Source organism: Amphibalanus amphitrite, unplaced genomic scaffold, assembly GCF_019059575.1.
Source record: "Amphibalanus amphitrite isolate SeventyFive unplaced genomic scaffold, NRLGWU_Aamphi_draft 001279F_arrow, whole genome shotgun sequence".
Classification (NCBI taxonomy): Eukaryota; Metazoa; Arthropoda; class Thecostraca; order Balanomorpha; family Balanidae; genus Amphibalanus; species Amphibalanus amphitrite.
This window is the reverse complement of record NW_024882772.1, coordinates 176,535-198,610: the sequence shown is the minus strand read 5'-3', so window position 1 is coordinate 198,610 and position 22,076 is coordinate 176,535. Positions and strand designations below refer to the sequence as shown.

The window sequence follows — 22,076 nt, the reverse complement described above, 5'->3', positions numbered from 1 at the left end:
CTTAACAGAAGGAAAACTTCTGATATTTTAAAACGGTTTTATTTGACGGGACATTTTACAGAGCAAAATTCTAATGGTAAAAAGAAAACTCATCTTGGTGGACTTTTGCACGTTGATGCCTCTTTCCGTATGAAGCCGTATTGGGCAGGGGGCGGGAACTACTTTCCGACTGGGGGGGCACACCATAATAGAGATTAACCTAGGGTACCCCCAAATCTAGTTTTCTCACCGGTTTTAGGCCACTTTTTTCACCCCTCGGCTTTTTCAACAAAAAAAGAAACATTTGCAAAAAAAGTGTGGTATTCCGTCTCAAAGCTGTGGGGGCACCGCCCCCACGGCCCCAGAGTTAGGGGGGCAAGCTACCCCCACTGCCCCCCCCCCGGCTCCCGCGCCTATGGTATTGGGTCTGACGAAACTTAGACGCTAACCCATCTAACTAATTCCTCATACCCGACCTTAGTTCACATTTCACTCTGCTATGCCGTAAGCTGTCACATCCGATGCTGACCTTTGTTGACACTTGCCCTCGACCGGTACCTGCTGACGTAGTTTGACAGCTGCTCGCAGCAGGTGGTGTTCGGATCATGGCCTGGTCCGGTCTGTCTGTAACCTGGCAACGATCGACTGTCCTGTCCCCCGATCACCCTGGACAAACCTGCATCCACCGGCGACCACCCGAATTCCTGCAAACAAACAACAGCCGTAGGCGGGCGATTACATTCACGTTTAGGCATAAAGGCGCCACACTCATCAGTATCCATCACCTTCACGACATAATTTGCCATTGCAGTCCTAGTTGGGGCAATGGGCAGTGTTGCGCTGAGGTACTAAGGCGAGGCTCTGCGTTCCGCGCACACATTACTTACGGCGGCGACGGCATACGTACGTACGAAAGTTCGAGGTCATTACAGACGCTCGGGCAATATTTGCCGACGTGCAGTTATGCCATGATACAAACGGATGGTGACGATGAGGATTGATCGTCGGCCTGTGCAGGGTCGATGGACAGGTGTGGACGTTGTCGGCGCTACCTGTGTCCGATAATAACTAATCCTGATAAAAATCCTGTCATCACTGGTGTCAGTGTTAGTGAAAACACACCGACTATCATGCCCCTTGCACGTGTCCCTGTCACCGCAGAGACAACGGACTGCAGCAGGCGTACCGGCCGCCGCCGAGCCGATCGGCCGACCCGCTCCGGAGCCAGGTGCGGGTGGAGCAGAACCCGACCATCAGAGTGACACCTAGCGGCGGCGGCGCGAACTCGCAGTACCGTCCCCCACCGCCGGCGGAGAGTCCGCAGCGGGTGCCGGCGGAGCGACTGGTGACCGGAGCTGGGGGCACCACTGCCGGCCGGCCGCAGGTCACACCGAGTAACCCGCCGCAGGCACAGGGCGCCGGACAGAGTATCGTGGGCGCCCGCCAGCCGGAGGTCACCTACTCCCGATCAGCGCCGCGCCGCACCTCGGTAGGCGAACGGCCGCATGCAGCAGTCCTTCAATAGTTGCCTGTGACCTATTTTCGTGTGCATTTTAATAATGAGGCATTACGTCGTTCGTAAAGACATAGCTCCAGCGGCCCTAACGGGGTGCTAAGTTGATTGAAGTTTTAAACCGGGCCATTTGCAGTCGATTCTTTCCACGCGAAGAAGCGCATCCCCGATGGGACGCGATCCTTAGGTAGAGGTAGAGGTAGAGGGTAGGCTTAGGTAGAGGGCTGCCGAGTCTAAGTAATGCAACCTAAGTTTAGTTGTTTGTATTTTATCCAATGCTCATAAGCGTAATAAAACATGTGGTGTGTGCCAAAAATAAGCTCATAATAGGCCGTATAATCGCTGTAATATAGCCATTGTGAGTCCGTCTGCACCCAGCGATGCTCTTTGCATGTTTTCAGGATGTAACCGGCGTGCTATGAATGCCAGCTTCTCGGTGCTACCTCCTATCACCCCAACAAGCTCCAGCAAACAGCTCAAGAAGCTGGGCGAGCTCCAGGAAATCACGCTCAAGTAAGCTAAACAGTAAATATGTGATCGGTAGACGTCACAACAGAGTTAATGCACAAGTGTGAAACGATAACGCTACAATTTTTATCGGCACACGTTTGGAAAAATTTGGCATGAAGAATAACACCATACGTCACCCCTATTCGTATTCACCACTCGCTATTTCAGTATCCGGGTGGCCGTTTGATGGTTTCAGAAACGAGCTGTACCGTAGCTCTGAGTTGCTTCACGAGAGGCGGGTGCAGCGGATTCTGAACGAACTGCGGACTCTGGACCGGGACCGGGATGGCGTGCTGACACCGAGTCACGTCCGCCACACCCTGCACAAACACCAGGTACGGAGTACGGACCACACCGGGACCGGGACCATACGTAACGACACCGGCCCGGCACCACAGGGGACCATACAGGGACCACAGGGGACCGCACAAGGACCGGGATCGGGAGGCGTGCTGACACCAAGCCACCTCCGGCACACCCTGCACAAACACCAGGTACGGACCACACCGGGACCACAAGGGACCACACCGGAACCGGACCGGATTGGACCGGACCACACAAGACCCATCTTGGACCGGGCCATAATAGACCGGTTAAAACCATTCTGGAGTTAAAAGTCCTGTGCGAGCGATAATACCCGTATTAGAGAGCGACGAATGATAATATGAAGGAACGATAAGCATTCACGCAATAGATTAAAAGAGGTTCCGATGTTCCGATGTCGCTGCCGGCAGCTGACGCTGACTCCGGAGGCGGAGGACAGTCTGGTGACAAAGTTCTCCGAGTCGTCGGAGGCCGTTCGTTACGAGAAGTTGATCCAGTATCTGAGCTCGGTGCGGCTGGAGGCGAGCAGGACGGTGCCGCCTCAGGGACAGTCGCCGCCGAAAGCGCAGGTAGCCGCCTCAGGGGAGAGACTAATCTACATTACCTTATGCACTCATGGGAGGCCAATAGCTATAACAAGTGCGCTGACTTGTAATTGGTCTGTCCAAGTGATCGGTAACTGAGGATCATTGGTACGGTAATTGAGGGACATCATTGGCAATTTTCTAGGAGTGGTCTTCTGTGTTAATGCAGTAGTATGGGTCATGTAGGTATATACGCGACGATCATTCTTTTGTGATTGAAATTAACTGATAATAATCAAATAATTAAACGTTAAAAACCTTCCGTTTAGGCGCCGGCTCCGCGGCTCGGCCGTGCGTTTACTGAGCGGGACGATTCCCGGCTGAAGGAGGACCTGGCCGCCTACCTGAACCTCGACCCCTGGACCTGGACCAGCTCAGCAGGACCTTCTATGACCTGGACCGCGACAGGAATGGCTTCCTGTCCACACAACAGTGAGGTGTGCTCTGACCCTCTCACCGGGATATAAAAGTAATAATGCCTAATGCGCCAAATAATTATATAATCGCGAACACTTATTAACTTTAAATAAATTAAACGTATATAGGGCGAACCGTCTGAAGCGCCTCAGGTAGAACACCATATGTTCATTCTTTCCGAATAAGTCGGTTGTTTTCTTACCCTCCATCGGAAGCAGAGACGTTTTAAGCGAAATACTTACGAAGCTAGAATTGAGAACGATTTTATTCACGTTTTACTTTTATATGGTAAAAGTGGCTAAAACGATAGGCGTTATCACAAGTGTATTCGCGGCCATTGGGCGACGTAAGAAAAGAAGAAACCAACTGGCCCCGAACTTTAAATTATCAGTTAGCATGCACCTTTTCCTTGATGTGTAGAGATTTACCATTATTTGTTACAGAAAATTGCATTTAAAATCTTCCATTTATGCTTTTTCGTCGTTTGCACAATATGTTCTTTTGCTTAGCTAGAAACACTAATTAGAAAGTTCCTGCATCATCAAGAACAATAGGGAAGGCTTGAAGTGAATAAAATAATTTAAACGGTTTTGTAATCTATGTGAGAGCACTTCTAAAATTGCCTGTAGAAATATTGAAGGCAAAAGTTCAACTTTTTCACAAGACGGATGTCTATAAACCTATTTAACTTGTGACAAGTAAGCCGGTATTTCGTCGCCTACAGCCCAGCTTTCCCTAGTGACCGATAGAGGCGCTGCTATCGATGTCCGCCCGTACCGCCTAACGAGTGGTCTTATAATGTGTCGCTTCGGTCACTTAGATTTAAGAATTAACAAAACGTCACAAAGGTTTGAGCACAGTTTTGAGAGACGTTGTGACTATTATAAGAGATAGATAAGAGGAGAGTTAACCCGCGAGTTATTTATTTATTTATTTATTATAAGGCTCGTTACAACATCCACGTAGTGGCAGTTGCTGGGGGGGGGGGGGGGGCGTTAAACGCCCCCACTTTTTTTGCCGGGCCATAGCATAAAAACGGCGCGCCGCAGGCGCGCCAAATTTTGGGTACCTGTAGGGAATTGATTGAAAGTTTATTGTGACAAAGTTTCAAAAAAATCGGTCGGAACATTTTTGAGATATCGAGGTTTTAGTGACGTCATGATTTCTGAGTTTTCGACCAAAAACGGCATATGTTCAAAAAATCATATAAAATCACAGAATAGACATACAGACATGCTGTAAACGCCATTAGACTGCCAATACCATGATCAATCAAATGGCTATCTTCGATTATTGATTATCGTTCCGCATTTTCCATAATCTTGAACTAAATCTTGGCAATTTTTCGTGACTACTTCACGACCATGATACATGAATTTCTTAAATTGAACTTTTTGAGCCAGACACGTAGACATATGATAAAAGGAATGTCACCATCGTGTTCTACGCCCCAAATTTACATATAAAACATGTGTCACAGGCTGCGAATATCAGTTTTGATTTTCGGGGATATGTGCCTACCCGGTTGACCTGACCTTGACCCTGACCTATGCTTGACTGACCCCTACATGGAGCTGACACTATTGTAGGCCTTATAAGATGGATTGTGCACCGTTTTGACAGAGTTTATGGCGAGAGGCGCCCATTGCGATTTGCGAAGTCCTGAAGTCCATGCTACTGAAAGCCCGATTTCAGGTGTTTGACCTGACCTTGACCCGACCTGTGACCTCAAAATTCAACTTTAAAATACTCATCTGAAGCGTCTCGTCGCGCTCTTTCGTTTGCCGCCTCGTGCGTTTCGCTGCGCCTATTGGTTCTCGAGTTATCGGCTGGGGGCGTTTAACGCCACCCCCCCCCCCAGCAAACGGTGGGTGGCGAAATACCCCAGCAACTGCCGGGTTAAGAGAGATAAGAGATAAGAGACCTTACTCTTATGTTAGCCAAAAGATATACAAATTTAAAAAGACATAAAAATTCAAAAATACAAAATACAGTTTCGGCCCTGCCTCAGTATTTTGTATTTTGTCGTTTTGATTTTTTTTATATCGTTTGGCTAATATGAGAGTAAGGTTAATATCTCTTAATATATAGTAAAAACGTCACAAAACTGGACAGGCGGAACTGAGCTGAGAGTATCCGAGGGTTGGGACTTTCAATTAGAACAATCACTATTATTTATGTATCCCCTATAGGTAGAGACGGGTCTGCACCGCTGCGGGCTGGAGGACATGCCACAGGAGCTGCTGGCCAGGCTGTGTACGGCCACAGACAAACAGGGTAACGGCCTGTGTGACATCGACAAGCTGACGGCGTACCTGGGTAGGGCCTCACCGGGCGCCAGCCGGGCCAGCGGTAGTATTCAGGGTCAGTGGTGGGACGGAATAGTGGGAAGACATCAGGAATATCAATTGCTTTAAATGCTTCAAATGCTTCAAGTGGTTTAACATAATAATATGTGGATCAGGAAGTGTATAGGAATGCAGTAAATCATTTTGCTTTTGAATGATGTATATATTTGTATGTACAGATAAAGAAACGGATGCACTGAAATTCGAGGCATAATTTCAGGTGTTGGAAACAAGTAGGATAAGAAATTCAGATAGTTTGCTTTTGAATGATGTACATATTTGTACCGATAAAGAAACGTCCAGAGCCTATTTTAAGGGAATTTGACTGGGGGGGCAACCTGGAAAATTGTCTTTAATAATCCATTAACCCTCGCCCGTATTGGTGTTTCCAGTAGCGAGCGTATAGGGGGGGGGGGGGGTCCGTTGGACAATGGACCCTCCCCCTTGCCGTTTCGCCCCTGATCGAGCTAGAGCTTCGCGGAAAAAAACGACCGTGTTGCCCGTGATGAAAGGAAGCCGATTATACCCAATTTTAAGGTCCTAGGTCATCGGTTGACCTTCCAGGTCAGGTCATTGACCCAAAAGTCGGGAAAATCGGGACCTGTTAGAGCGTCGTAAAGAGTGGCTGCTATGGTTTTTCGGGGTGCTGATCACGAATATCATGTTAGTTATGATCATAGATGATGTCTTCATGCATTTAGGCCAGGTCAGGTCAGGTCAGGTCAACCAGTAAGGGTTTTGCCGGGTATTCGTAGTAGGTGGCAACCGCCTCTGACAGCTTCGTAACATGTTACGAAGGCACCAAAACTACTTCGTAAATGGTCAAATGGTTGCTTAATTCGAATTCAGCTCCAAAAACTAGCCTTGAAACATATAAAACTCGAAAATGTGAACCGAGGTCATCAAAGGTAAATGATCTGACCTGACCTTCCGGTGATCTTGACACCCACCCTAATGCATGGGAGCAACATCATATCCCATGTTTGAACGTTTGAAACCACGAAAAGACTGCAAACGCGCGGCTAATGCGAGGCGACATACGCCGAATCGCGACCTCGGCCAAACATGGTGCCATGGTGCTAGGCCGCCGGTGCATCTGAAAGAACTGTGGTGCCCCTGACAAGCCTGAAGTTCCAACGACAGGCCCGTGGTGCCCCTGACAGGCCCATGATGCCTTTGCGAGGCCGGTGGTGTCCACGTGAGGCCGGTGGTGCCCCTGGGCCCCGACAGGACTGTGGTGCTCCTGACAAGCCTGGAGTGTCCCCGACAGGCACGTGGTGCCACTAACAGGCCCAAGGTGTCCCAGTCCCTGCGAGGCCGGTGTTGTCCCTGCCAGGCATGTGGTGTCCATACTAGGCCTCTGGTGCCCCTGGTAGGTCCGTGGCGCCCTTGCTAGGCCTATGGTGCCTCTGGCAGGCCTATGGTGTCCCTGGCGGGCCTGTGGTGGTACCCCTGACAGGCCCAAGGTGGTGCCCCTGCGAGGCTGGTGGGGCCCCTGGCAGGTCTGTGGTGCCCCTGGCAGACCTGTGGTGCTCTTGCTAGGTTGATGGTGCTCCCAACAGGCCTGTGGTGCCCCTGACAGGCCGGTGGTGCCCCTGGCAGGCCTGTGGTGTCCCGGCCTGGGCCCCAAGAGGGTGGGGGTCATGACCCATATGACCCACCCTTAGATACACCACTGGTCATTACTTACAGACTGACTCATTTGATATCCATTGCAAAACAAGTCACAGTAGTTCCGTAGTATGTTTGTCACCCTGTTCCTTTATGCCCATTTTTATAGTGGGCAAATCTCGACGACTAGGGGGGCAATTCTGTTGAGTGCGGGGGCATTTGCCCCCCCAGTTAACATGTTAAAATAGGCCCTGGAAACGTCTGAATTGAAACTCGAGACACAATTTCAGGTATCGGGAACAACCACCGTCCGAGACGGCCAAAGGAACCGCCTCCGGTGATCTCCAACTCCGGTTACCGGCCGCCCCAGCCCGCCTACCAGCCGCGGCTGGCCGACCAGGTTTGGAGAAAAAGTGCAAAACCGTCCTTAGATAAAGTGTATGTGGATTGTGCACTTCATGTACACTGGCGGATCCAGGGGGGGGCCACGGGGGCCATGGCCCCCCCCAAAGGCCTAAAGTGGCCTGTTTGGCCCCCCCAAAACGCCAGAAAAATTGCTAAGAAAATATACCTTGATGGAGGTTTTTAGCCACTTGGTGAAGTAAAGCTTTCCACAGCATAATATGGAAGCAATATAGTAGCAGTGAGGGTCAGTCAAAAGTTGCGCGAGCGGAGTCGACCTTAAAAAAAAAGACTGTTGTTGGCACGTGTTTATGGCGCGGAAGCTGGTAGTTGGCGGTGTTTCGCGTGGTGTGGCATCACTGGCGGATCTGGGGGGAGGGGGGGGGGGGCACGGGAGCCTGAGATGCCCCTGACAGGCCCGTGGTGCCCTTGCTAGACCTGTGGTGCCCCTGGACCCTGGCAGGCCTGTGGTACAGTCCACAGCAGAAGTAATGTAGGGTTTCAGTCATTGGTATGTTCTGCTTCTGAAGCTTAGGAACGATTAGCCAGACTACAATGAAACTTTGAATGTAGCTTATATGTATCGTCACCCTTGCAGCTGCAACTTTAGCTATTGACATCTTCTTTTCAATCACTTCGCATTAAACAATCGCCAGTCAAAGCCAACCGTTGAGTTTGGTAAAACCCTACATTACTTTAGCGGTGGGCTGTACCTCTGGCGGGCCTAGGGTGCCCCTGCTAGGCTGCTGATGCCCCTGGGACCTGACAGGACTGTGGTGCCCCTGACAAGCCTAAAGTGCCCCCAACAGGCCCGTGATGCCCCCGACAGGCCCAAGGTGCCCCTGCGTGATGCCGTGATGCCTGCGAGGCCGGTGGTGCCCCCTGCGAGGCCGGTGGGGCCCCTGACAGGCCCATGGTGCCCCTGCTAGACCGGTGGTGCCCCTGGCAGGCCTGTGGTGCCCCTGCTAGGCCGCTGGTGCCCCTGGGCCCTGACAGGACTGTGGTGCCCCTGACAGGCCCAAGGTGCCCCTGTAAGGCCTGTGGTACCCCTGCTAGGCCTCTGGTGTCCCTGACAGGCCCATGGTGCCCCTGCGAGGCCGGCGGCGCCCCTGGCAGGTCTCTGGTGTCCCTGACAGACCTGGGGTGCCCCTGACAAGCCTGTGGGGCCCCTCACAGGCCTGTGGTGCCCCTGGCGGGCTGGTGGTGCCCCTACTAGGCCGGTGGTGCCCCTGACAGGCCTGTGGTGCCCCCGGGCACCAAGGGGGTCATGACCCATGTGGCCCCCCTTTGATCTGCCACTGATGCATAATATATTGATTTGTAAAGGCGTTATGGCTTATGCAATATGCAATTGCAGGCACTTGGTATCCCTCACTTATCCCTCATTGGGGCTCTGGCGGGCTCATGAGGGCCCACGTCTATCTCCGGGAGCCCATATAGACAGGCTCCTTTGGGTCCTTTCAGAGCATAAGAGGTCTCCATGCGAGTCCTATACATACATCTGAGGGCGTACCCTGATGTCTGAGGTACCCAACTGCAGCTCCAATGGTCTCTTCTTACACTGGCGGATCCAGGGAGGGGGCATTTAGGGCCATGCCCCTTTCCCAGAGGCCTAAAGTGGCCCGTTTTTCCCCTCCCCCAAACGACAATGAAACATAGTTCAATCAGGGCGTGGCCCAGGAGCCGAGTTAGACAGGGCTGTTTTACCACCTCCCGGCCCGCAAAGGGACCCAAGCACTGACTCGAAGCGGGTTAAAGAGACCCTCCCGGCTCCCACCTTCAAAAAAGTTAATGAATTGGCATGAAGTGATGTCGCTAGGTTCAGAAAGGGCGAAAACGAATATCTACCAAATTGTATCGAAAAATATTCACCGGTTTTCAAGAGATTAGACTTTTATTTTTGTTTACTTTTTGGGATATCCGCTGCTGTTCCTAGCGACTTTATTTGAAAGTGCGGCATTTGTTGCGCGCAAAGCAGCCTATACCACCGCATGCTACCAAACGTTTTAGTAAAATATTAAAAAATCATTAGATCTCCGCTGACGTCACACATTCAGAGGGGTATCCAAAAGCATTAGCCCCTCTGAATCAAAATGCTGCAATTTTGAAATTCAATATTTCCGATTTAAGGCATTTCTCGATGTTGTGAGTGCGTGCCGAAACCGGTAATTGTGAGCCAGGGACCCCATTTTGGCTATCTCAGCTCAAATCTAATGTTAAGGTGGGAGGGTCCCTTTAACTGGTCGATAAAAACAATGGTAAGTGTTTACAAAGTAATATAAAGGCATGGGTCGGGTGGGCTACCATTTATATATTTTTCTTTTTAGTTAAAAAAAAATTCATAGTGTCAGGGCTGTGACGAAAAATAAGTGGCCTAAATCCGATGAGAAAACAGGATTTGGGGGTACCCTAGGTTTGGCTCCTGCATGAGTTGGCCCCCCCCAAAACGCAAGCCTGGATCCGCCAGTGTTCATGTATGAAGCCTTTTCATATGCAATGTGCAACGCGCATGTCCGAATGATCGTCGCGGCAATCGGTTTGCCTGTCAATAGACTGCGCCGGCCGCCGCCATGTAATGCGGCACAGTCTACCTACAGGCGTTCGGCGGTATTGCGGCACAGCCTACCCACCAGCCTACTGAAGCCGGCGCGCAGTGCTCACTTGTTTCGGCAGTCTTTACGGAACAAAAAAAGAAGAAGCATTCACTCTCCTATATTTACATGTGGAATCATTTTAAGCCACATTAATCCCAGCTTGGATATTTGTTGTGATATTTTAGAACATTAATCAAATTTACTATTTAGTATTTAAATCGTGTCGTAAGGAGCATATTTTAGCCACGGTTTAGGTACGCGACAAAATAACGGGCTTACTGTCTGTCTTACGCACTTTTCCGGAAAGCTAGCGTCTATAATTTTCAGTATTTATTCATTCCGCTCTCACTCATGCTTAGTCCGCTGTTATGGTGTGTGTGTCTCTGTTAGCGATGTTGAGCCGTTCCCAAACTACCCCATTCCACCGACACTGCCGCAGGAGCCGGAAGGCGTTCCGGAGAACTCAGCTCGGCCGGAGAGTGCCGGGGCGATACCGTACGACACCGCCTACCCGCCGTCGCCACCGACCCCCGAGTTTGACCGCGACCAGTGGATGGCGGATTATCAGCACCTGGTCACCACACTGGGCCTCAGCGGCGCAGAGGACGGAGGTGAGCGGCCGGCCGAGCGTAACAGCTGGTCCGCCAATCGGGAAAAACGACACTGGCCGGGTCTGTTGGCCGAAGGGCCCAGTTACGGACCCGTTTGTGGCTCGACAGGGCCCGCCAACTCGAAGGCTCGAATAAATCATTTAAATGAAGCTTATGTAATTGAACACACGCCACGATGGATAACAGTAGTTTTTTTTTACTTCAGAGGACGTAGGATAGCGGATTGTGCCTTACCTATTGTATAACGCCTCTCTTCCCCATTGGCTATACGATCGTATCTGAGAGGATAAATTGTTATGAAAATAATCGTTATATAAAACCGTTTAACTACCGTCCCTCCGGCAGGGTACCTGGCTCCTGACGAGGTGGGACGGATCACGGAGAGCTACAACACCATCTACAACCTCGGCATCCCCATCGACCTGGTGAACCGCGCGCTGGGGCAGTCCGCTGAGCCCACCTACGGCATGGTCCAGCTCGCCACCTACACGGACGTGCTGATGAACCTGTTCCTCAACTCGGTGTAGCGCTGCATAGGCTTGTGTTACCCACGCTGGATTGGCTTAACTGCGATAAAGGGTTGCTGAGAGATGCATTGAGATGTTGACAGTCGATACAGCATTGACAGGGTATGATTTGTGCCTTGCGATTTGCAGAACACAGTGGATGAATAGGCAACATAATTGTCAGCCAGTTTACATAGGTATACGTACGAGTTTCGATATTTAGTTTTTGCCTGGTCGCAAGTTTGTTAATGTAACGGAAGTTAGCAGGGATTCAGCAGGGGTTCAGCAGGGATTCAGCAGGGATCGACGGCCCCTACGATTTCGCTGAAATTTGGTGGAGAGGTGCAGAATGGTGTCCTCTATCGAAAATCCTAGTGCCAAAATGCGGGGAATCCATCAGGGGGGCCACAAATCCCAAAAAACAGTATGCCCTCAGGGCACAATCGACGAACTTTGAAAACCCTACTTCTAGCCGTCAAAACAGCTAAAAATGCACGTCATTCGAAAGAGGACAAAATTTTACATGCAACGGTACCAAATTTAAGGGGCTAGCGCCCCCCTGAACCGAACAAAACAGCTTCAAATATATGGGCCCGGGAGTATGCCCTCGGGGCATGAATAAACGTTTTCAACCATTTCAGGCCTATAACATCGACAAAATCCAGCAATATGCACATCATTGGAAAGAGCGTAATTTCCCAAACAAAAAACCCAAGTAACATTTTTCGATGGGGCCCACCTGGGGCCCACAGGACCCAATTGAAATTTGGGGCCCAATGGGGCGGCCCCTACGATTTTCTTCAAAATTTGCACAGACACTCTCCTGGGCCCCCTCTTCAATCTGGCTGAAGAAACCTACCGGGGAATCCAAAGGAAGAGGCCCAAAGAGGGCCCCAAAGAGGCCCTTTCTAAGTATTGCCCCTAATTTCGCGACCAACCCCGGCAATATGCACATCATTGGAAAGAGCGTAATTTCCCAAACAAAAAACCCAAGTAACATTTTTCGATGGGGCCCACCTGGGGCCCACGGGACCCAATTGAAATTTGGGGCCCAATGGGGCGGCCCCTACGATTTTCTTCAAAATTGGCACAGACACTCTCCTGGGCCCCCTCTTCAATCTGGCTGAAGAAACCTACCGGGGAATCCAAAGGAAGGGGCCCAAAGAGGGCCCCAAAGAGGCCCTTTCTAAGTATTGCCCCTAATTTCGCGACCAACCCCGGCAATATGCACATCATTGGAAAGAGCGTAATTTCCCAAACAAAAAACCCAAGTAACATTTTTCGATGGGGCCCACCTGGGGCCCACGGGACCCAATTGAAATTTGGGGCCCAATGGGGCGGCCCCTACGATTTTCTTCAAAATTTGCACAGACACTCTCCTGGGCCCCCTCTTCAATCTGGCTGAAGAAACCTACCGGGGAATCCAAAGGAAGGGGCCCAAAGAGGGCCCCAAAGAGGCCCTTTCTAAGTATTGCCCCTAATTTCGCGACCAACCCCGGCAATATGCACATCATTGGAAAGAGCGTAATTTCCCAAACAAAAAACCCAAGTAACATTTTTCGATGGGGCCCACCTGGGGCCCACAGGACCCAATTGAAATTTGGGGCCCAATGGGGCGGCCCCTACGATTTTCTTCAAAATTTGCACAGACACTCTCCTGGGCCCCCTCTTCAATCTGGCTGAAGAAACCTACCGGGGAATCCAAAGGAAGGGGCCCAAAGAGGGCCCCAAAGAGGCCCTTTCTAAGTATTGCCCCTAATTTCGCGACCAACCCCGGCAATATGCACATCATTGGAAAGAACGTAATTTCCCAAACAAAAAAACCCAAGTAACATTTTTCGATGGGGCCCACCTGGGGCCCACGGGACCCAATTGAAATTTGGGGCCCAATGGGGCGGCCCCTACGATTTTCTTCAAAATTTGCACAGACACTCTCCTGGGCCCCCTCTTCAATCTGGCTGAAGAAACCTACCGGGGAATCCAAAGGAAGGGGCCCAAAGAGGGCCCCAAAGAGGCCCTTTCTAAGTATTGCCCCTAATTTCGCGACCAACCCCGGCAATATGCACATCATTGGAAAGAGCGTAATTTCCCAAACAAAAAACCCAAGTAACATTTTTCGATGGGGCCCACCTGGGGCCCACGGGACCCAATTGAAATTTGGGGCCCAATGGGGCGGCCCCTACGATTTTCTTCAAAATTGGCACAGACACTCTCCTGGGCCCCCTCTTCAATCTGGCTGAAGAAACCTACCGGGGAATCCAAAGGAAGGGGCCCAAAGAGGGCCCCAAAGAGGCCCTTTCTAAGTATTGCCCCTAATTTCGCGACCAACCCCGGCAATATGCACATCATTGGAAAGAGCGTAATTTCCCAAACAAAAAACCCAAGTAACATTTTTCGATGGGGCCCACCTGGGGCCCACGGGACCCAATTGAAATTTGGGGCCCAATGGGGCGGCCCCTACGATTTTCTTCAAAATTTGCACAGACACTCTCCTGGGCCCCCTCTTCAATCTGGCTGAAGAAACCTACCGGGGAATCCAAAGGAAGGGGCCCAAAGAGGGCCCCAAAGAGGCCCTTTCTAAGTATTGCCCCTAATTTCGCGACCAACCCCGGCAATATGCACATCATTGGAAAGAGCGTAATTTCCCAAACAAAAAACCCAAGTAACATTTTTCGATGGGGCCCACCTGGGGCCCACGGGACCCAATTGAAATTTGGGGCCCAATGGGGCGGCCCCTACGATTTTCTTCAAAATTGGCACAGACACTCTCCTGGGCCCCCTCTTCAATCTGGCTGAAGAAACCTACCGGGGAATCCAAAGGAAGGGGCCCAAAGAGGGCCCCAAAGAGGCCCTTTCTAAGTATTGCCCCTAATTTCGCAACCAACCCCGGCAATATGCACATCATTGGAAAGAGCGTAATTTCCCAAACAAAAAACCCAAGTAACATTTTTCGATGGGGCCCACCTGGGGCCCACGGGACCCAATTGAAATTTGGGGCCCAATGGGGCGGCCCCTACGATTTTCTTCAAAATTTGCACAGACACTCTCCTGGGCCCCCTCTTCAATCTGGCTGAAGAAACCTACCGGGGAATCCAAAGGAAGGGGCCCAAAGAGGGCCCCAAAGAGGCTCTTTCTAAGTATTGCCCCTAATTTCGCGACCAACCCCGGCAATATGCACATCATTGGAAAGAGCGTAATTTCCCAAACAAAAAACCCAAGTAACATTTTTCGATGGGGCCCACCTGGGGCCCACGGGACCCAATTGAAATTTGGGGCCCAATGGGGCGGCCCCTACGATTTTCTTCAAAATTGGCACAGACACTCTCCTGGGCCCCCTCTTCAATCTGGCTGAAGAAACCTACCGGGGAATCCAAAGGAAGGGGCCCAAAGAGGGCCCCAAAGAGGCCCTTTCTAAGTATTGCCCCTAATTTCGCGACCAACCCCGGCAATATGCACATCATTGGAAAGAGCGTAATTTCCCAAACAAAAAACCCAAGTAACATTTTTCGATGGGGCCCACCTGGGGCCCACGGGACCCAATTGAAATTTGGGGCCCAATGGGGCGGCCCCTACGATTTTCTTCAAAATTGGCACAGACACTCTCCTGGGCCCCCTCTTCAATCTGGCTGAAGAAACCTACCGGGGAATCCAAAGGAAGGGGCCCAAAGAGGGCCCCAAAGAGGCCCTTTCTAAGTATTGCCCCTAATTTCGCGACCAACCCCGGCAATATGCACATCATTGGAAAGAGCGTAATTTCCCAAACAAAAAACCCAAGAAACATTTTTCGATGGGGCCCACCTGGGGCCCACGGGACCCAATTGAAATTTGGGGCCCAATGGGGCGGCCCCTACGATTTTCTTCAAAATTTGCACAGACACTCTCCTGGGCCCCCTCTTCAATATGGCTGAAGAAACCTACCGGGGAATCCAAAGGAAGGGGCCCAAAGAGGGCCCCAAAGAGGCCCTTTCTAAGTATTGCCCCTAATTTCGCGACCAACCCCGGCAATATGCACATCATTGGAAAGAGCGTAATTTCCCAAACAAAAAACCCAAGTAACATTTTTCGATGGGGCCCACCTGGGGCCCACGGGACCCAATTGAAATTTGGGGCCCAATGGGGCGGCCCCTACGATTTTCTTCAAAATTGGCACAGACACTCTCCTGGGCCCCCTCTTCAATCTGGCTGAAGAAACCTACCGGGGAATCCAAAGGAAGGGGCCCAAAGAGGGCCCCAAAGAGGCCCTTTCTAAGTATTGCCCCTAATTTCGCGACCAACCCCGGCAATATGCACATCATTGGAAAGAGCGTAATTTCCCAAACAAAAAACCCAAGAAACATTTTTCGATGGGGCCCACCTGGGGCCCACGGGACCCAATTGAAATTTGGGGCCCAATGGGGCGGCCCCTACGATTTTCTTCAAAATTTGCACAGACACTCTCCTGGGCCCCCTCTTCAATATGGCTGAAGAAACCTACCGGGGAATCCAAAGGAAGGGGCCCAAAGAGGGCCCCAAAGAGGCCCTTTCTAAGTATTGCCCCTAATTTCGCGACCAACCCCGGCAATATGCACATCATTGGAAAGAGCGTAATTTCCCAAACAAAAAACCCAAGTAACATTTTTCGATGGGGCCCACCTGGGGCCCACGGGACCCAATTGAAATTTGGGGCCCAATGGGGCGGCCCCTACGATTTTCTTCAAAATTTGCACAGACACTCTCCTGGGCCCCCTCTTCAATCTGGCTGAAGAAACCTACCGGGGAATCCAAAGGAAGGGGCCCAAAGAGGGCCCCAAAGAGGCCCTTTCTAAGTATTGCCCCTAATTTCGCGACCAACCCCGGCAATATGCACATCATTGGAAAGAGCGTAATTTCCCAAACAAAAAACCCAAGTAACATTTTTCGATGGGGCCCACCTGGGGCCCACAGGACCTAATTGAAATTTGGGGCCCAATGGGGCGGCCCCTACGATTTTCTTCAAAATTGGCACAGATACTCTCCTGGGCCCCCTCTTCAATCTGGCTGAAGAAACCTACCGGGGAATCCAAAGAAAGGGGCCCAAAGAGGGCCCCAAAGAGGCCCTTTCTAAGTATTGCCCCTAATTACGCGACCAACCCCGGCAATATGCACATCATTGGAAAGAGCGTAATTTCCCAAACAAAAAACCCAAGTAACATTTTTCGATGGAGCCCACCTGGGGCCCACGGGACCCAATTGAAATTTCCCCTTCCTTCCTTCCTTCCTTCCTTCCTTTCGAAGGGCCCCTTCCTTTGGATTCCCCGGTAGGTTTCTTCAGCCAGATTGAAGAGGGGGCCCAGGAGAGTGTCTGTGCAAATTTTGAAGAAAATCGTAGGGGCCGCCCCATTGGGCCCCAAATTTCAATTGGGTCCCGTGGGCCCCAGGTGGGCCCCATCGAAAAATGTTACTTGGGTTTTTTGTTTGGGAAATTACGCTCTTTCCAATGATGTGCATATTACCGGGGTTGGTCGCGAAATTAGGGGCAATACTTAGAAAGGGCCTCTTTGGGGGCCTCTTTGGGCCCCTTCCTTTGGATTCCCCGGTAGGTTTCTTCAGCCAGATGGAAGAAGGGGCCCAGGAGAGTGTCTGTGCAAATTTTGAAGAAAATCGTAGGGGCCGCCCCATTGGGCCCCAAATTTCAATTGGGTCCCGTGGGCCCCAGGTGGGCCCCATCGAAAAATGTTACTTGGGTTTTTTGTTTGGGAAATTACGCTCTTTCCAATGATGTGCATATTGCCGGGGTTGGTCGCGATATTAGGGGCAATACTTAGAAAGGGCCTCTTTGGGGCCCTCTTTGGGCCCCTTCCTTTGGATTCCCCGGTAGGTTTCTTCAGCCAGATTGAAGAGGGGGCCCAGGAGAGTGTCTGTGCAAATTTTGAAGAAAATCGTAGGGGCCGCCCCATTGGGCCCCAAATTTCAATTGGGTCCCGTGGGCCCCAGGTGGGCCCCATCGAAAAATGTTACTTGGGTTTTTTGTTTGGGAAATTACGCTCTTTCCAATGATGTGCATATTGCCGGGGTTGGTCGCGATATTAGGGGCAATACTTAGAAAGGGCCTCTTTGGGGCCCTCTTTGGGCCCCTTCCTTTGGATTCCCCGGTAGGTTTCTTCAGCCAGATTGAAGAGGGGGCCCAGGAGAGTGTCTGTGCAAATTTTGAAGAAAATCGTAGGGGCCGCCCCATTGGGCCCCAAATTTCAATTGGGTCCCGTGGGCCCCAGGTGGGCCCCATCGAAAAATGTTACTTGGGTTTTTTGTTTGGAAAATTACGCTCTTTCCAATGATGTGCATATTGCCGGGGTTGGTCGCGATATTAGGGGCAATACTTAGAAAGGGCCTCTTTGGGGCCCTCTTTGGGCCCCTTCCTTTGGATTCCCCGGTAGGTTTCTTCAGCCAGATTGAAGAGGGGGCCCAGGAGAGTGTCTGTGCAAATTTTGAAGAAAATCGTAGGGGCCGCCCCATTGGGCCCCAAATTTCAATTGGGTCCCGTGGGCCCCAGGTGGGCCCCATCGAAAAATGTTACTTGGGTTTTTTGTTTGGGAAATTACGTTCTTTCCAATGATGTGCATATTGCCGGGGTTGGTCGCGATATTAGGGGCAATACTTGGAAAGGGCCTCTTTGGGGCCCTCTTTGGGCCCCTTTCTTTGGATTCCCCGGTAGGTTTCTTCAGCCAGATTGAAGAGGGGGCCCAGGAGAGTGTCTGTGCAAATTTTGAAGAAAATCGTAGGGGCCGCCCCATTGGGCCCCAAATTTCAATTGGGTCCCGTGGGCCCCAGGTGGGCCCCATCGAAAAATGTTACTTGGGTTTTTTGTTTGGGAAATTACGCTCTTTCCAATGATGTGCATATTGCCGGGGTTGGTCGCGATATTAGGGGCAATACTTAGAAAGGGCCTCTTTGGGGCCCTCTTTGGGCCCCTTCCTTTGGATTCCCCGGTAGGTTTCTTCAGCCAGATTGAAGAGGGGGCCCAGGAGAGTGTCTGTGCAAATTTTGAAGAAAATCGTAGGGGCCGCCCCATTGGGCCCCAAATTTCAATTGGGTCCCGTGGGCCCCAGGTGGGCCCCATCGAAAAATGTTACTTGGGTTTTTTGTTTGGGAAATTACGCTCTTTCCAATGATGTGCATATTGCCGGGGTTGGTCGCGAAATTAGGGGCAATACTTAGAAAGGGCCTCTTTGGGGCCCTCTTTGGGCCCTTCCTTTGGATTCCCCGGTAGGTTTCTTCAGCCAGATTGAAGAAGGGGCCCAGGAGAATGTCTGTGCAAATTTTGAAGAAAATCGTAGGGGCCGCCCCATTGGGCCCCAAATTTCAATTGGGTCCCGTGGGCCCCAGGTGGGCCCCATCGAAAAATGTTACTTGGGTTTTTTGTTTGGGAAATTACGCTCTTTCCAATGATGTGCATATTGCCGGGGTTGGTCGCGATATTAGGAGCAATACTTAGAAAGGGCCTCTTTGGGCCCTCTTTGGGCCCCTTCCTTTGGATTCCCCGGTAGGTTTCTTCAGCCAGATTGAAGAGGGGGCCCAGGAGAGTGTCTGTGCAAATTTTGAAGAAAATCGTAGGGGCCGCCCCATTGGGCCCCAAATTTCAATTGGGTCCCGTGGGCCCCAGGTGGGCCCCATCGAAAAATGTTACTTGGGTTTTTTGTTTGGGAAATTACGCTCTTTCCAACGATGTGCATATTGCCGGGGTTGGTCGCGAAATTAGGGGCAATACTTAGAAAGGACCTCTTTGGGGGCCTCTTTGGGCCCCTTCCTTTGGATTCCCCGGTAGGTTTCTTCAGCCAGATTGAAGAGGGGGCCCAGGAGAGTGTCTGTGCAAATTTTGAAGAAAATCGTAGGGGCCGCCCCATTGGGCCCCAAATTTCAATTGGGTCCCGTGGGCCCCAGGTGGGCCCCATCGAAAAATGTTACTTGGGTTTTTTATTGGGAAATTACGCTCTTTCCAATGATGTGCATATTGCCGGGGTTGGTCGCGATATTAGGGGCAATACTTAGAAAGGGCCTCTTTGGGGCCCTCTTTGGGCCCCTTCCTTTGGATTCCCCGGTAGGTTTCTTCAGCCAGATTGAAGAGGGGGCCCAGGAGAGTGTCTGTGCAAATTTTGCAGAAAATCGTAGGGGCCGCCCCATTGGGCCCCAAATTTCAATTGGGTCCCGTGGGCCCCAGGTGGGCCCCATCGAAAAATGTTACTTGGGTTTTTTGTTTGGGAAATTACGCTCTTTCCAATGATGTGCATATTGCCGGGGTTGGTCGCGATATTAGGGAAATACTTAGAAAGGGCCTCTTTGGGGCCCTCTTTGGGCCCCTTCCTTTGGATTCCCCGGTAGGTTTCTTCAGCCAGATTGAAGAGGGGGCCCAGGAGAGTGTCTGTGCAAATTTTGAAGGAAATCGTAGGGGCCGCCCCATTGGGCCCCAAATTTCAATTGGGTCCCGTGGGCCCCAGGTGGGCCCCATCGAAAAATGTTACTTGGGTTTTTTGTTTGGGAAATTACGCTCTTTCCAATGATGTGCATATTGCCGGGGTTGGTCGCGAAATTAGGGGCAATACTTAGAAAGGGCCTCTTTGGGGCCCTATTTGGGCCACTTCCTTTGGATTCCCCGGTAGGTTTCTTCAGCCAGATTGAAGAGGGGGCCCTGGAGAGTGTCTGTGCAAATTTTGAAGAAAATCGTAGGGGCCGCCCCATTGGGCCCCAAATTTCAATTGGGTCCCGTGGGCCCCAGGTGGGCCCCATCGAAAAATGTTACTTGGGTTTTTTGTTTGGGAAATTACGCTCTTTCCAATGATGTGCATATTGCCGGGGTTGGTCGCGAAATTAGGGGCAATACTTAGAAAGGGCCTCTTTGGGGCCCTCTTTGGGCCCCTTCCTTTGGATTCCCCGGTAGGTTTCTTCAGCCAGATTGAAGAGGGGGCCCAGGAGAGTGTCTGTGCAAATTTTGAAGAAAATCGTAGGGGCCGCCCCATTGGGCCCCAAATTTCAATTGGGTCCCGTGGGCCCCAGGTGGGCCCCATCGAAAAATGTTACTTGGGTTTTTTGTTTGGGAAATTACGCTCTTTCCAATGATGTGCATATTGCCGGGGTTGGTCGCGATATTAGGGGCAATACTTAGAAAGGGCCTCTTTGGGGCCCTCTTTGGGCCCCTTCCTTTGGATTCCCCGGTAGGTTTCTTCAGCCAGATTGAAGAGGGGGCCCAGGAGAGTGTCTGTGCAAATTTTGAAGAAAATCGTAGGGGCCGCCCCATTGGGCCCCAAATTTCAATTGGGTCCCGTGGGCCCCAGGTGGGCCCCATCGAAAAATGTTACTTGGGTTTTTTGTTTGGGAAATTACGCTCTTTCCAATGATGTGCATATTGCTGGATTTTGTCGATGTTATAGGCCTGAAATGGTTGAAAACGTTTATTTATGCCCCGAGGGCATACTCCCGGGCCCATATATTTGAAGCTGTTTTGTTCGGTTCAGGGGGGCGCTAGCCCCCTAAATTTGGTACCGTTGTACGTAAAGTTTTGTCCTCTTTCGAATGACGTGCATTTTTAGCTGTTTTGACGGCTAGAAGTAGGGTTTTCAAAGTTCGTCGATTGTGCCCTGAGGGCATACTGTTTTTTGGGATTTGTGGCCCCCCTGATGGATTCCCCGCATTTTGGCACTAGGATTTTCGATAGAGGACACCATTCTGCATCTCTACACCAAAATTCAGCGAAATCGTAGGGGCCGTCGATCCCTGCTGAATCCCTGCTGAACCCCTGCTGAATCCCTGCTAACTTCCGTTACATAGTTTGTTATACCTACTGGGTGCGTTTTGACTGACCAAAAAACAGGAAGACAATTTGTTTGTGGTCTGAATCGCGCTTTGTCTGCATGCATATCCATTCTCAACATATCGCGTCAAGCGTGTAATTTTGTGCAGGTTATTCGGAAAAATATAACACGGTAAAATGATTAATGAAGATATACGCATCGCATCTATAGATGGCATCGCATCTATGGATGCGTTGAAGCTGTCACTGGGGTCCTGATTGGCCAAATGACGTATTAGCAAAACCTGGCCCAGGGCCAGACCCGTTGGCACTGGCTCCAACGGACCACGACGTTTAATCAAAAAGGTCCCGCTCAACATGGGTGCAATTTTTTTGAGAGGGTATTTGCGAGAAGATAATGCAGATCTTAGGAACGGAATCCACCAGACCGGGTCCCCTGTGTCTAGGTAATTATATATATATATATATATATTTTTTTTTAGGGACGGGACCCTTTCGACCGGGGTCTTGTGTCTAGACGTTCTTAGAGTCATCGGGGCCTTCGCCCTTTGAGAAGGCATTTTTAGAACCGGGTCCCGTTTATGACTGGGCCCCTTGTCTAGCCATTTCTTAGGACTGCAATCCTGGACACCTCTGGATGTGTCCCTAGTCACTAGTGTAAGTAGACATTTCTATTTTATGACCGGGACCCGTCTAGCTGGGGCCGTCTGTCTATTTCTTGACCTGAGCCATAACCCTCGGTAACTATACCATCGATAGTCATAGACAGAATCATAGACCCATCACCTTAGAGTACAGAGGTCATTGAGCAAACTATGACTAATTTGGTTTTGTAGCAACGAATCATTGAGAGCTGTCAAGCGCCTGTTTGCGCGATTTACGTCATTTCATCTCTCACGGCATTGGAGTCGATGCCG

General features: G+C 50.9%; 2 protein-coding genes across 3 annotated transcripts; both read left to right on the top strand.

Annotated features, from left to right (window-relative positions):
- Nucleotides 1–1,140: 1,140 nt before the first annotated feature.
- Nucleotides 1,141–3,377, top strand: LOC122371796 (the record flags this gene model as incomplete). The annotated part of the gene is made up of 5 exons (XM_043348488.1): nucleotides 1,141–1,472; nucleotides 1,894–2,005; nucleotides 2,199–2,337; nucleotides 2,737–2,895; nucleotides 3,180–3,377. Coding segments are annotated over 5 exons (940 nt in total), but the record flags the coding sequence as incomplete, so codon positions are not given.
- A 2,146-nt stretch (nucleotides 3,378–5,523) lies between these two features.
- On the top strand, nucleotides 5,524–21,408 carry LOC122371802. 2 transcript variants are annotated; one of them, XM_043348499.1, is made up of 5 exons: nucleotides 5,524–5,646; nucleotides 7,577–7,686; nucleotides 10,722–10,893; nucleotides 11,239–11,640; nucleotides 21,177–21,408. In XM_043348499.1, the coding sequence occupies exons 1-4, from the start codon at nucleotides 5,556–5,558 to the stop codon at nucleotides 11,418–11,420; spliced, it is 555 nt and encodes a 184-aa protein (XP_043204434.1). In that variant the 5' UTR covers nucleotides 5,524–5,555; the 3' UTR covers nucleotides 11,421–11,640; nucleotides 21,177–21,408. The 2 variants fall into 2 exon arrangements, with proteins under 2 accessions (XP_043204434.1, XP_043204433.1); XM_043348498.1 differs by having other exon boundaries at nucleotides 5,524–5,691.
- The last annotated feature ends 668 nt before the right edge of the window (nucleotides 21,409–22,076 follow it).

Excerpts from the sequence above, each read along its gene's own strand:
- LOC122371802 (XM_043348498.1), top strand. The coding sequence starts at position 5,556 with ATGCCACAGGAGCTGCTGGCCAGGCTGTGTACGGCCACAGACAAACAG. Across the intron at positions 5,692-7,576 it reads GGCCAGCGGTAGTATTCAGG|GTATCGGGAACAACCACCGT; the intron begins GTCAGTGGTGGG and ends ACACAATTTCAG. Across the intron at positions 7,687-10,721 it reads AGCCGCGGCTGGCCGACCAG|GAGCCGGAAGGCGTTCCGGA; the intron begins GTTTGGAGAAAA and ends ACACTGCCGCAG.